General features: G+C 43.7%; 1 protein-coding gene across 5 annotated transcripts in view; it reads left to right on the top strand.

The window, feature by feature from the left end:
* The window catches only part of LOC111067536 (RNA-binding protein Musashi homolog Rbp6), a 192,183-nt gene that overhangs the window by 58,439 nt on the left and 118,247 nt on the right, over positions 1-15,497 (top strand). For all 5 annotated transcript variants that reach the window (XM_022356650.2, XM_022356651.2, XM_022356653.2 and 2 more), the window contains one exon: positions 8,690-8,771. In XM_022356650.2, coding sequence (XP_022212342.1) covers positions 8,690-8,771 — 82 coding nt within the window. The remainder of the gene's footprint in view (positions 1-8,689; positions 8,772-15,497) is intronic.

Here is a 15,497-nt window from a genome sequence, read left to right as displayed (position 1 = left end):
TTCAGAGACTTCATGTAACTCTCTTTTCGGATAGGCTTTTTAGGGCCTTTTTTTTTTAAAGTAAATTTCTTTTTGGTTTAATATTAAGTAAAAGAAATGAAGAGACTCCTTTTTCGATGAATGATTCACACAGAAAACCCACAAAATGCATTTAAAATTTATTGGGAAATTAGTAAGAAATTATCCTTTTTAAGTCTGCGCTTAAATCAAATTCCATTTGCTACTAGTACATACCATTCCCTAAAAGACTTTCCCCAACTCCCCTACCTCCCTTCCCTCTTGAGCGATTATCTGCGCAGTGGAGTGTGAAATTTGTAACCTCTAATCCTTTATCTCTTGTATCCCGTAATCCGTAGCTGCGCGTCCCTCATCAGAATTTTGGGCAGCATTTGTGAAATGTGATTTGAGCAATCCAAAGGGACCCACAAGCAGATTCAATTATTGTGGGTACATCAGCACACCACACCACACCCCCCTTTATGGGGGTGGGGGAACCCTTTTGCTGCATTCGAACTAAGTTTGCGGGGTTAATCCAGAACCAGCAGCTACTCCATCTGTATCTCCTTGGACGCTGTGCTGTGCCGCTCTTCCGAAACCCACTTCAATTTTTAATGAATCCAATTTTTGGGGCATTTTTCCGTGCCGCCTGCTCTGCCACCCCTGTTCGTGTGGTGTTCTGTGCATTAATTTCATAATTTTCTGCTATTAATTATAATAGAATTTTTCAGTCAGTGGATCCTACGTTTCTCTTCTGCCTCCGCTCTCTCTCTCTCGCTCGCGCACTTGGGGTTTTCTTTTGGCTTTGCTTTTGGGGGTTGCCTTGGCGCCAAAAGTTTTTGCCAGTGCGCCTGGCGCTTGCTTTTCCATTTTTCGCCTCCGTTGTTATTATTATTATTATTATTATCGGCCACCATCATATGCCCGTAATTAAAACTTATTTTTGGATGGTGCTGGTGTGGGAAGGGGGGTGTTAGACCAAAAAAAAAAAAACAAAAAACTTAATTCGCTTTCACCCCTTGCCGCCTGCCTTGTGCCTCCTGCCGCCTGGCAATCAGCGCCTGTTTCGTGATGAGGCTTGACAGCAGAACGGTGGGGGACTGCCCCCCCCAAACACTTTAATACATCGAAATCTTGGACGCACGTTTCTTAAGTAATGGATTCAATTATAAAGTTCAAAATCCTTGCCTTGGCTTTGGCCTGCTCATCCTGTGCCTGCCTCCCTCCTGCCCCCTGGGCGGCAATCCAACTGGAAATGATTCGCATAAATTCACAGTAATTTATAAGGAAATCCCTTAGAGGCATGCCCCCCCCCACAGATCCACCTTCTGCTTGGGGGCAACGCCTGCTTCCACTTGCCCGATCGCCGCATTTTGGTTTATTGCGTCGATGGCTTGACCCTTTCTGTACCTCCTGCTCCTCCACGAACACACTCGAATCCTCATCATCCTTATTGACTCGCTCGCTCGCTGCCACTCCTCCTCCTCCTCCTGCTCGCGCTCTCTCTGTTACTTTTTAATTTGCTTTCAGTGATTTCCACGACGATTTACCTTGACTGCTGGAAATTTATTCCACTTGGCTGCAACACACACAAATAAAAAATAAAAGCCAACGAACGAACGAACGAGCGAAGAAAGGAAGGAAGGAAGGAGGGAAGGAGACTTTTTGCATTCAGCGACGGAGACGGAGACGCTTTCATCCGCCCATGGATACCAGTGGATCCCCAATGCTGGCTTCTGCCTTTATCCCCCCCAAAAAAAAAATCAATTGATTCGAATGCGTTGCAGAGTCGCATATCCTGCGTAGAGAGCAGGATTCTCCGTGTCGTGTCGTCTGCTCCTTTGAATTTCACCTCTTGACCCTTTTTTGTGCTTGACTTCTTGGCTCTTGTCACTGTCCAAGCAAGCGGCAGGGACAGGGGCAGGGGCACGAAGGTTTTGCCCCGCTGCTTACCCTGGCCAATATTTGCGGCCAGGGCTGCTGGACATTAGCATGCTTTTGATGCTGATGCCCTGGGGGTCCCACCCCCCGCCAGTGTGTGTCTGCCAGAGATAAGCAGCTTCCACTTTCCACTTTCTCTCTGTCTCATTGCGTTTCTACCTCTACTTCTCTCTCAAAAGTTTTCTCAAACTTTGCTTTTGTGTGTGTGTGTGTGTGGAAAAGTTTTGAAACCGCCTTTTGTTTAACCAGCGTCGTGGCATCTTCAACTTGAAGCCTACGCTGCTTGCTCCTTGCCCCTTGCCCCTTTTTCCTTTTGTTTGGACTTTGATTTTTTGACATTCTGTTTAGCTTACAGAGTTTACCTTGGAATATATCTATCTATGATCCATTGTGTGTGTGGCAGCCCCCATCCCCCAGCCACAGTCTTAGCCCCCAGCCTCAGCCTTAGCCCCCAGCCTCAGCCTTAGCCCCCAGCCTCCGCCTTAGCCCTCAGCCTCAGCCTTAGCCCCAACCAATATACATTATCCCCCATTGTCCGTTCGCATTGTTCCAACAATTCCCATATTTAAATGACTTGACCCAAACAATAGACCCGAAAACAGAGAACCAAGAACGAGGAACGACGAGCGAAGAACCATTCATCAATCACTTTTTGGTGTGCGTTGATTTTAATTTGTGCGTTGTGCCTCAGCTCAACTCAACCCAACCTTTGAACTGCACACACGCACACACAGAGACACACAGAGACCCACACGCACATAAATTATTCAAAGTTGTCCAAGAAAACTCTCTTTGGAAATCAAAAATGCAAAAATGCAATTATGGTAAGTGCCACAGCAATCTATAAGTCTATGAGAGACTTCTGGGAGTCTCAACCCTCCCCTCCCCTCCCCCAAAACCATAAATCGCAACGTAACTTTTCCTCACGTAGCGGAGGTAAAAATGTTGACGCTTGTAAACAAGTTTTTCTGCACCAATTCTGAGTAGGGTTAAGGGAGCGGGCTGCGGGGAGCAGAGACAATTTAAATAAGTTTTAGGTTTTTTTTTTGTTTTCTATAAGAAATCAGATATTTTTGTAATTTTCCTCGCTGCATGAAGATGCTCCACATTCGTGTAGCGGGGGCTGCAGAGCGCCCTTCTCCAGCGTTAACTTAATTGAATGGAGATTTATGGATATGTGGCATACGAGTATACGGGCCTAAGGCTTAATATATAGATCAAAAGAGTGGCGTAGTTTTTGCAGAAATTTATAAGAAATTTTATCTTGGATTTAAAATGGAAATTAATGGAAATTAATGGAATTTGGAATTTATTTTAAAGTTTTTTGCTTACTGTTTGGGGGGCAGCAGCTACAAAATGTTTTCCTAGTGTTTGTGTAATCTTTTATGATCTGTTTGGGAGTTACTTTTACTTCCGGTTTATTGAAGCTCTTCTTCTGAGAAATATACGGGCTTCGAGGGGTTCGATTCATAGATGAAAGAGATGAAAGCACATCTTTAAGGAACTCTTTTCCTGCTGTGATAAGAAATAGGCAGATTTTGGGGTTTTGTTTTCCCGATTACCTTCAAACAGTTCTACTTAACTGTTATACATTGGAGAGCATCAATTGTTGTCGTCTGCTTTTGCTCTCTCTTTTTTTTTGGTGCGGTCCGTAGGCGTTTTGGTGCTGCCAACTTGTCTAAATATTATTATTTACGGCTTAAGGGCGAAGAGCAAACAGCGACAACTGTTACCCGTGTGCCCCCATGGGGGCGGGTGTGCAGGGGCCTGAACTGAACCTTAACCTCCTTAGCCCCCTTAACCCCTTAAAGTCTGCGTAATTCACTAAGCGAACAGGCGAACCGAGGAAGGATTGTAGAGCGGGGAGTGCCAAAGGGGAAGGGTGGAGAGTGGAGCATGGAGCTTGGAGCATGGAGCGTGGAACGTGCGTTGTCTTGTCGCAAAGTTTTTAAGACTTGCTTGACCGACCTTTGTCAAAAGTTGTTGGAGCGCATGAAAAATGATGCCACACGGTCGTTGGTTAGGGGGTAGGAGTTGCAAGAGGAAGGATGTGTTACAACAGGCTTCACATCTCTCTATCTCTCTCTCTCTCTCACACACATAAGCTACAGCCAGCTCTCTCTCTCTCTCTTGGCTGTTCAGACAAAATAGCAATTTGCGTTTTCAAACAAACGATAGAACAGGACTGAATCAGTGGCAGGGCGGCACGAGGCACGAGGAAAGAAGCAGGGAGGCAGTAGGCATTCAGCATGAGGCATGAGTAGGCCTGGCATTCCCGTGGCTGCTGGCAGAGTCAGAGGTTGTTAGTTTTTTGTTGCTTTCCTGTTCTTCTGCTGGCTGCCAGTTGCCAGTTGCCGTTTGCCTCACAATTGATTGAAATCCCTTTGCGCACACCTTTTTTTCTTCCCCATTCACTCCAGCCCACTCCACTCCACTCCACTCATTCCTGAGCCACTGTTCTGCTTTTTGTTGCTAGTTTTTGCTGCCTCTGCCGCCTGTTTCTGCTACTGCTACTGCTTCTGCTTCAGCTTTTTCCTGCTCTCTATCGCACCGCAGCTGAGCAGAGAACACACACAACTTCCGCTTTCTTTGGCAAAAACAATAGAAAGCACATAAATTTATGGTTTCAGCATTGTGCTTTTGACAACATGTGCGGTGTGTGGCCTGGCCTAACCCTCCTAAGGGATAGATGGATGAATGATGGCAGAGGGGAGCGGGCTGGATAAGGGTATGGGGGGGCATGCAGGGCTTTTGTGTGGAACGTTAAGGGGTTAATATGCCTGCAACCGCAAAACGGATTGCCTTTTGGTCTAGGGCAAAGAGATTTGGAGAGAGAGGGAGAGCGGGGGTTGAGATTGTTGGCAGAGTTTTCTTATAAATAATTTCACTAAATGGATTTGGGATAAATTTTTGTGCTGACACTGTGTTGGGGAGGTCGAAGGTCGTTTTGCTGTTGCAGTGGGTGTGTGTGTGGGGAAGGAAGGAAGGCTATGGGGCGGAGACGACTGCTTGAACTAATTACCTGAAAATACATTTTCCTGCTCCTTTACAGATTGAAAGGCATTTTCTAGATCGTTTATTTGGCACAACAACAACAGCAGCAACAACAACAGAAACAGAGCCACAAATGCAACAATCAAAATTTGTGCCTTTTCTTTGCTAATATTAAATGTGATATATATAGGATATATGTGTGTATATATACGATATATTTATACGTATGTATGTTTTGGTTGTGAGTGAAATGGCAACAACTTTAATGGTTTTTTGGCATTTTCTTGCAGCTGTTTCGCTCTGTGGTTCTTCTCCACCGTCACTGCCACTGCCCCTCTTCTTCCTCCCCCTACTGTGGTCCCATCCCTCTTATGCGTTTCAAAATTTATGTTTGCTGGCTATGAAAATGAAATGACTGTGGTAAACATTTTAATTAAATCCAAGTTTGGCTTTTTTGGCCTGGTCCCTGGCTCTGCCGTTTTTACAATATATTGCTGCCCTTGCCCCCTGCCTGTTGCCCGCTGCCTGTTGCCCTGCCCAGCCGCTTCGTTGCTCTTTTTCGCCCTCTCATTCTCTCGCTCTCTCTCTCTCTCTCTCGCTGCCTACTTTTCACTCTGCTGTCTCCTTTTCTCTTCTACTCTTCAAATTCCTCCACTCCACTTAACTTCTCTCTCCTCACCTCTCCTCTCCACTCTCCTCTTCTCTTTTATTTTCCCCTCCCCCCTCCTTCTTTGTTTTATTTATATGAGCACTTTTTTTGTTTGTTGTTGTTGTAGCAAATAAATTTTAATTTTATTTTTATTTTTGCGCGTTTTAATTTGTTGACCATTTCCCTCCCATTCTTCCATTTAATTTTTTTTATTTCTCTTTTGTTTTATATACATTTTTCTTTTTTTTTTTCTTTTTTGCTTCTTGTTTGTTTCACATTTACACATTTATTTTGTTTGCCTCTGCATTCTATTGGCCCTGTCCAGCGATGGGGCAGTAGGGGCTGGCCGTGTGTTGCATGTTGTGTGGGTGGGCAGGGGGAGAGGCAGGGGCAGAGGCAGAGGCACCAGCAACAGCAGCAGTCAAGTGACAGTTGGCGCTGAGCACACTCGCAGACTGACGGACGGTCGGTCAGACGGGGGGGACTCTGACGGGGGCCGACTGCATGACGAGAGCTCGCAAATATGAAATGCAAAACAAACTTTGCAGCTGTCACTCAAAAATGAACGTCGCAATGGAATGACAGTGCAGTGGCTTGGGTTATAGAGGGGGGGTGGGTGGTGCTAGGAGCAGGGATGCAGTGGGGAGGTGCTTAAGAGGAGTCCAATGGGTGTCCCTATGCTATGCGGGAGCGGTGAGTGCACTGTGAGAAATGTTGAAATGGTTAATTGGCCGGAAAGGTATTCCACGTTCCCCGTGTGTGTGTGTGTGTGTGTATGTGTGTGTCTCTCCCTGACAAAGTGAACGATGATGGGCCCCGGGATATGATTGACATGTTGATGATGACTTCATTTTGGCATTTTGATACGATATCTGGTAATAGACCGGGCCATACATGTACATGTATATACAAGGGACATGACTGATGGCTGATGGGATCAAAAATCTGAATTGAAAGCAAAGCGAAGTCAATAATGCAATTATAATTCGGGCAAAACTTTAGCTGGCAGTCCGAAAAACCTTTTGAAAGGCATCAGCAAAATGTCGATGAAGTTTTTGGATTTAGAAATCAGCAGGAAATTGAAGTTATTTTGGCATAGATTTAATAGCCAAAGGATATATGCACATATAGGGAAATAAGTCAGCTGTAAAGCAAAACTGATTTGTGTAGAGGGAACACAGAAAAGTTTAAGAAATTAATTGGGAATTTATATGATTTAAGCTGCAAATGAAGCATTGATTACATGCATATTAATAGCTTAAGGGAAATGCTTTGCGAATAGAGAAGAAATCAGTGGAAAATTAAACACATTTAATGGGAATATAATAGCTGAATAAAGTTGATTAAAAGTGGCCAGAAAATCAGATGTATTCAAGTTGCAACCCACAAAAGAACTTCCCAGAAATTCCTGCTTTCCACACACCAAAAAAACACACACGCATACGCACAGACACAGACGCACACCTAGAATGGTATGCATATACGATTACTAAGTAGAAAAGTACGCTTAACTTTGCCCCCAGTGGTTTATCTACTTAACTACACCTTGCAGCTAATGGACGAGTCATGCCACAGAATATATACATATATATAATGTACACACCTATCATGCTGGTAGCCATGCCATGCCACTCTCTCTTCCACGTTGGCTGAGCAATTGCCCATTAAAACTTAAAGTGTAGCATACTTTGCAGCGCCACATACGCAACCCTTCTCTTTTTTTTTTTTGGCTCTGGCCATCAATTTACATGCCACACACGCATACCCCATAGCCTCCATAGCCAGCATAGCCACTTTCGCCCCGGTCGGTCCCGCCACATGCCACACTCGAGTACAGCCAGCGAGCGAGCACAGCCAGTTGCTGTTGTTATTTATGGTACCAAAACTGTCATAAGCAAACAAATTGTTTTTTATTGTTCATAATTATTGTGCATACTTATGTAAATCACGCGACGCGATTCGCGTTGCATTGCCCCCACTTGACTGCCACACACACACACACACACCCATAGAGAGAGAACCATGTGCCACATGCCACTGCTACACCACCATTCTTTTGTGGGGGGTCGACACACAAGGCGCAACTAGTTGCTACGAATGGCATCAGAATAGGAGGGTGGTGGGGGGGGCAGTGCTTATGGTGCGTGTGTGGCATGGTGTGTGTGGCGGCTGGTGCGAGAAATCGCACCACATTTATGGCTAAAGAAGCGTCTTGGCGGAACTCGGTTACCCGGCAGCAAAACAAAAACAAAACAAAAAATCGTTTGTTTTATTGAATTTTTATTGTAGTTTGAATTTATGACGTCCCTGCGTCTCGACACTCTCCACCACTGGATTAGGGCTGCCTGCCCGCCATGAGAGATGACTTTATCGGTTTTTTTATCCATTCTCTGCTGCTGCTGCATTAAATCGCAGCCAACGAGGCTTGGTATTTGTCGCTGTTGCTGCCACTGTCACAGCTCCTTCTCCTCCTCGTGCTCGTGCTCGTCCTTCTGCTGCTGCTTCTGCTGCTTTCCTCCCATTTGTCTGGCAATTTTGTTGAAATAACTTCAGTTTTGCGTTTGTGTGCGTACGTGCCGCTGAAGTGCTTTTGCCACTCCCCCTTCCTGCCCCACTACCCCCTGCCCAGCCCTGTGCCCTGTACCCTGTGTGTGTTGCAGAGTCCTCTGCTTGGTGGCAGAACCAGATTAGCTCACAAAACCGCAGACAACAGCTGCCGACGTACCCGTCTGAAGTGGAGTCCCTGCCATACTGGCAGCGAGTATGGGTAAACGTGCCAACCCCCCCCCCACACACCCTCTCGAATGTATGTGTATGCCATGCCGCATGCAGCATGTGAATAATGTCCAGACTCTCTTGCCTGTAACGAGAGAGAGCCAGCAGAAGCCATGAAAACTTTTCGAATTTTTGTTTACGTATTTTTCGTATTTTTATGAAGCGCATAAATAAAATTACTTACTTTTTGTGTAGTGATTTTGTGTTTTGATGACTACTGTACTGGAGGAATGTACACACTGAACCAGTGCCAGTAGATTTCAATATAAACAGTTTGATTGATTGATTTGCAGTACCCCTCATTCACTGTTGTTTTTCTTTTGTTTTTTTCAGAGAGTTTACGCGATTACTTTGGACGCTATGGTGATATCTCAGAGGCTATGGTCATGAAGGATCCCACGACGCGTAGATCCAGGTGAGTACAGTACCAGCTATAAGGATTCAAATGATCTACTGCAGTTAATCTAATATATAGATGGGAATTGTTAAAATTACTTTAATTGATGCCTAAATCAGTGGAAACCACCAATGATTAATTTTATACGTATTAAAGCACTGTTTTAAATTGGTTTCATAATTCTAAGAGCTCACCAGTATCGTATCTAGCGGGTATTGTATCTTTAGCTTTGTTTAAAGTCGCAGCCAGCTCTTTTTTTTTTTTTATTTTTTTCCATTTTCTCATTGGGGAATATATTTTTCTTTCTATATCTACCGATTTTTTGTACAAATTGAATGTCATACGGACGCTCCAATAAATGGTTTTACCATCTGTCGGCAGCTCTTTTTCTCATGCGTAAAATATCCCAGAAATGTTTCTCTAATTTATTGCTCTCTCAATTAATTCTCTATGGAGACGGTGACTGGGGGAGGGGGGGAGGTAGAGCCAGCGAAAATGGTGTCGTGTTGCAAACTGATTTTAATTATTGCAAACTCTCGATAGTCTGCGTAATAAATTGTGTAACCTGTGGAAACCTTTTACCTTTCAACCTCTTGCTGTTGCTGTAGCTGTAGCTGACCTCTGGCTATCACTCATCCCTGGCTTTATCTCACTCTACCCTCTCTTCCCTCTCTTTCTCTTCCTTTTCTGCTGTATCTTTTGCTGCTGCTGTTGCTCCTGCTGTTCCTGCTGCTGCTGTTGTTTATGGCCATGCACGGCTGCGCATCCATTTCCAAATTTGAACAGTTTGGTTAACCGCTAATTGGTTTTCATTTTCATTGATTTTCCTTGTTTTTTTTTTTTTGCTGTGTTGCTCTGTCTCTCTCTCCCTCTCCCTCTCTTTCTCTTTCTCCTTGTCTGTTTGTGCTTTCCGTGTTGTGTGTATTTTCCACCCGTAACGTTTGTCATTTGTTGCGGTTTCGATCATCATTCAGTTGGCTGAACCAAACACAGCCCACCCCACTCCACCACCCTGTAGTCTGTACCCCTACTCCACAGCCCCCTTCGAGCGACCCATTCTGACCTTATTTAAAAATGCTTAACGCAAATTAGCTGGGCTTTTGCGGTGCTGGCAGTATGAATAATGAGGCGACATTTGAAAAGGAGTCAATTTCAATTTCCAACTACAGCTGCAAACACTCCATCAAAATGGAAGAGAGGCAGATGAAGAGAGAGAGATGGAGAGTGGCTGCGATGTGGCTTTACTTTGATTAGAATTTGTTGATAACACAGAAGTTGTTTACTCACCAGAGCGCTTGAGGAAGAGAGAGAGACAGCACGAGAACGACATCTACTTCGTTTCGTCTTTGTGTTCGTTTTTAGTCTTCGGCTACGATCGATTTGATTAAAGTTCGCGCGGGCTCAGGCCTCAGGCCTCAGTTCTCTTTTCGCTTTTGTCTTGCATTGGTTTTTGCTTTTTTTGCAGCTTTGCTTTTGCACTCGGCTGGAGCATGTTTGATCATGTTCCATATTTCATTTGACGAGCAACTCGAACTCGAACTGCTGCAGGCTCTCGAGCATACTCAATGCAGTTATTTTTACTTGCTTACTTATTTACGTACTTCCTAGTGCGACCAGAAAGATTCTTATCAATTAATGCACTAGTCACAAAAACACAACCCGTAACAGCAAAATTATTCGTTGTTTTTATTATAAAATGAGTTGATTAAATTGAAAAAAAAATAAAAAAATAAATATATAAGAAATAGGTTAAGTAGGTTAATAAATAATAAATAATAAATAGGTTAAGTAGGTTAATACTTAACCTATTTCTTATATGTATATTTATTTTATATATTTTTTTAAATTTATTATTGATTTAATTGTATTTTTTTCATACTTCGAACAGTTTCATATTGTTAATTACATGAGTTAATTATTTATTTATTATTTATTTTATTTATTTATTCATTATTTATTTTTAAGAACAATTTTCATTTTTCCCTAAACTGCGATGCACTACGAATTTGCTTTAAATGAAATGATTTTTGGAACAATATTTCCTCTAAAAAAGTATGATAAAGTAATACTGTCTTTTACTAATATTCTTAAGCATCTTTTAAGCGACTTTTACTCCACAATATTTACCAAAACGAAAGCTATATGCAGAGCTCAAAGATTCTAAATTCTAAGATTTCAAAAAGAAATAAATGGAAAAAAAAGAACGAATGAATATCTGCACTTGAAGATATTTCAATGCATATTCCTATAAGTAATATTGTCCCTAAAAAACCCCCCAACTACCAAACAGAAGCAGAGAACACACACAAAAGAAAAAGAGAAAAAAAAGGCATGGCGGGGGGCGAAATCACTTACAAACTACCAAATGTTTATGCGCTGCTTTTTCTTTTCGCACTAATTAAGCGTTTTATGGGGCGTATACGCAATGTACTGCATGGAACAAGAGAAAAAGAGAGCAAACACATTTCCTCACTGTCGTTCATTCATTCGCTCGTTCGTTCGCTCGTTCGTTCGTTTTTTTAAGCGCATTTTTTTGTTTTAAACAACTTGAGAACTGACACTCCTCCTGGTTTGCTGCTGCTGCTGCTGCTGGTGGAATGCCCCACGAAATATATCTTTGTTTTAATTGAATTTCATCTAATGTCAGTGGAATGGGGAACGAACTTCTGCTGCTGCTGTTGCTGCTGCTGCTCTTAGCTCGCAGGTTAACAAGCGACGAAAGTTTATGCCACATTCTCTCACAGTCTTTCTCTGCTTTTTGTTGCCTCGCTGTTTCTCACTTCCCTGTTTCCCACTCACTCGCATTGCTGTGTCTCTCTCTCTCTCTCTCACTGTCTCTCACTCACTCACTCACTCGCAGCTCTGTGACCAGGGTCCCGTGTGTCCTTTCGCCTTTGTGCATGTCATGTTGGCTGGCAAAATTTTTATGAACTGCGTGCTGCAGCCCAGCAGTGGAAGAAGGAGGAGCAGCAGCAGCAGCATCAGTGGGAACCCTAGAGCTCGTATCTCTTTCCCGTAGCACTGCCAACAGTAAAACAGTTGCTACACCTTCTCTCCTGTGCCCCCCCCCCTTACTCGTTGGAAGTGTCTTAAAAAGCAGCTTTCACAAGCAGCAGCAGCAGCAGCAATCAGGTTGAAGCTTGTACATAGGAATGGAGATGGAGATGGTGGAAAATCCTCCTCACTGCTGTAGTTGTAAATTCCGCAGCTCTATTTGTTGCCATCGTCGTTGTCGTTGTCGTTGGTTGTCTTTGGTGGCGCTGCTTGCTGTGTGTGCTCTCTGGGTTTCTCCCATCCCCCCCCGTCTGATATCATCGTGTCAGGGATTTCTCTAGCAAAATTTAATAAAAACTTTATGTCGCTTAAAAGAATGTTTATGGAAATTTTTCACTTAAACTTGCGCAAAGTAATAAATGTAAACAGAATTCCAGAGAAGGTGCGACAACAAAATTCAAAACACACAACAGCAGCAACAGCAGCAGCAGCAGCAGAGGGACACGCGAGAGATAGATAGAAAGAAAGAGTGTAGAAGAGAGAGCGAGAGAGAGAGAGATAGAGATGGAGCAACAAGCTGCAAGTAAAAGTTGGAGTCAACAGTGTGGTTAATAAATATGCGCACACCCCTGAGGCAGGCATTGCATACTTATAGCCCCCTAATCTCTCACATTCTCACACTCTCTTTCCCGTAGATATCTCACTTTCTCCGTGTCTTTTTTTCTCTCTCTCTCTATGTGTGTTTGTGTGTGTCTTTCGCTCTACTCAAATGAGAATAAAATGAAGTGAAATACAAATTAGAAAACTTGCAAATAAATTTTGAAAGCACAAAATGAACGCAGAAAAAAACAACAATAAAAAATAGAAAAACAGCAAAGCAAATGGCAAACAAAATACATTCATAAAGAGTGTGCGGCAGTGGAAAGAGAGGGCGTGAGAGAGAGAGGGAAAGCGAAAAAATAGGAAAAACTTTTTGCAACTTAAGAGAGAATTTTCTTTGCCGCTGCCGCTGCTGCTGTTGCTGCTGCGGGTGAAAGACAAAGACTTTCAGGAGGTCGCTGAAGTGCAACAACAATAAAAAAAAAATTGAGTAAAATGGCAAATGGCAGAAGCAGGCTCCCCCTGCTCAACCCTACCCGCCCCCCCTTGCTCGCGCATAAGTAAATCCCAAACAATTTATTGTTGTACTTTTAGCATTCTTCCCCTTGTGTTTGCTGTTGCTTTTGTTGCCTGGCTGCCGCTGCTGCCGCTGCTGCTGCCGCTGCCATTGAAGCAAACATAAGCGACTTTTCAATGAGTTTCGAAAGTTATTGAAACATAAATTATATCGCACGGCGGCGCACGCACACGCCAACAGCAGACCCCCAAAACCCCCAAAACCCCCAAAACTCCAACCCACCGCACCACCCAGCAAAGGAAAAAGCAGCGAAAACAGAACCACAACAACAACAACAACACCCTTTTTTTGTGTTGTTTGTTGACTGGGGATGTAGGAGGTGCTGTATGGCATGCCATCCCCCCCTACACTCTCTTGCTCTGTGTGTGTGTGTGTGTGTTTCTGTGTGTATTTTGGCAATTAAGTTAAATTTTTTTGCTGGCTACCGCTTGTTAATGTTTATACCCAGCACTCAAAGGGTAGGCAGGGGTATATTAATTATTAGGTTTTAAAGAACAAATGCAGAAATATAAGGAATGATTATTTCGCCTAGATTGCAGATATGTGCATCGTTATTCGATTATTATTATAGCTAGAATGAAGTGCCAGTTGGCTCTTTGAACACCTGGCTTTCCGAATAATATTAATGCTAGAGCCAGGCGCGTTTTCGATTTATGAAAAAACTGAGCACCGAGGTACCATAGTGTCCTGCAGCAATTCCAAACATTTCGAATGGTTTTTATTTTATTTTCAGTGTAAAATTTTCATTTTATTTTATTTATTTGCTGGACAACCATAAAAATGGAGGGAGTGAGAGCAAAGTGGAGGAGAGAGAGAGACAGAGACAGAGGGAAGAGTGCGTGTTGTACCTGAAATGAGTATCGAATGAGAAATCGCATTGCATAATAAATTTAACGGTTTTTTAGATAAGAACGCCATACAATACCTAAAGAAAAAAAAAAGGGAGAGAGAACCCAGCGGCAGGGCGGGTGTTGGCACTTCCTCCATAGAGGAACAAATTCTAAAGGGATAAACGAGCGATGCGTGCTGCGGGGGAGGGGATTATTAGGGGGTGAGGGGCCCTTTTAAATGTTGTTTCGGCATTTGATAAACTTTTGATAGAACTTCGATTATGTGGGTGGGCCATGCGACGTGATGCGATGGTTGCTTTAGCTTGTTTTTCTTTCATGGAAATTAACGGGGCCCAGATTGTGGTGGAAACTCATTTGCCAGCTGCTTTGGCTGCCTTTTCGATGTTTTTTCGCTGTTTTTTTCTATGGCTTTTTAAGCATGAAATATTTGTCCATTCAGCAGGAAAAACTTTCTTTGAAAAATGGAACAAAAATGTATTTCTAATGGAGATTTAGAGACAGAGAGAGAGCGAGAGAGAGAGAGAGCGAACTGTTATTTTGGGTTACATATTTTAATTTATGCTTCGCAGGTTTCCCCACCTTAATAATCCCCCTAATACACTTTTGTTTGCTCTCACTCTGGCGCAACTCATCCCCCTGCCTGCAATTTGCTTTTCGTTGCCGCTCGTGTGTGTCATTTCGTATCCTTGCAATAATTTATATACAACTTGAAACTGTTATTTGTCCTGCAGCACTCTGGCACACTCCTGCCACACACTGCCTCAGTCGCCGCCCCCACTGCACCTCCCGAAGGACATAATTAACTCAATTTAATCACTTGGCCACTCAAACCCTCAAACATTTCGACGCTTTAGTGTGCTGCGCCACTTAATGCCCCGAGTGCTCGTTTCTTTTTTTTGGTTTGGTTTGCTTTGGTTTGGTTTTGTTTTGTTTGGTTTGCTTTTGTTTTGTTGGCACTGCTTCTCGCTCTCTCTTCCGCTCTCTCTCTCTCTGCTTCTGGCTGACCTTCTGGCATTCAGTCGAGCTGCGTCCATCGCCCCTTCTTGACCAGGCCTCCCATTTCACATCTTTCTCACATATTTTGTACAGAAGCGCGAATGGCAGCTACGCTTTGCCCTTTTCATGTTTTCTTCATGTTTTGCCCCAGGCCCAGGCCACAGGCACAAAATCAAATGCTTGCCTATTGCCATACCCTTTCGAACGGGGAGGGTATTGTGGATTATAGCTCATAGCTGCCACAGGAAGGTTCGTTTAAAAATCAAGTGGATCTCGGGCAAAGAGCCGTTCAAGTTTGGAGCGTATCTTAAGCCGAGGAAGCAGCGGAAATGCCTTTCATTATTGTTTTTGCAGCCATCTCTACCCTCTCTTGCTCAACCCACTGCTGCGCTCTTCCTCTCTCCCTCTCTGCTGCTGCATATGTTGTGTGTCCATTTTTGTGTTTGTGTGTGGGGGTAGCAATTTTTCATCATTAATTATGGCGTTGCTCTCGCCCAGCCCCTCACACGCTCACCCGCTCATTCTGTGTATTTGTGTGTGGCATGAACATCAGTCAGTTACAGGAGGCAAAAGACCATTAGGACATCGCAGAAGCAGCAGCAGCACAGGCAGCAGCGGCAGTGGCATGGTCCATTGCTGGTTGAGATGTCACTCACCCACCAACACACACTCACACCAACACACACACACACACTCGGATGTTGTCAACTCGTGTGTGTGTGTGTG

The sequence above is a fragment of the Drosophila obscura genome, unplaced genomic scaffold (assembly GCF_018151105.1).
Source record: "Drosophila obscura isolate BZ-5 IFL unplaced genomic scaffold, ASM1815110v1 contig_1, whole genome shotgun sequence".
NCBI lineage: Eukaryota > Metazoa > Arthropoda > Insecta > Diptera > Drosophilidae > Drosophila > Drosophila obscura.
The sequence above is the reverse complement of the archived record's forward strand: the minus strand, read 5'-3'. Positions and strand labels throughout refer to the sequence as shown.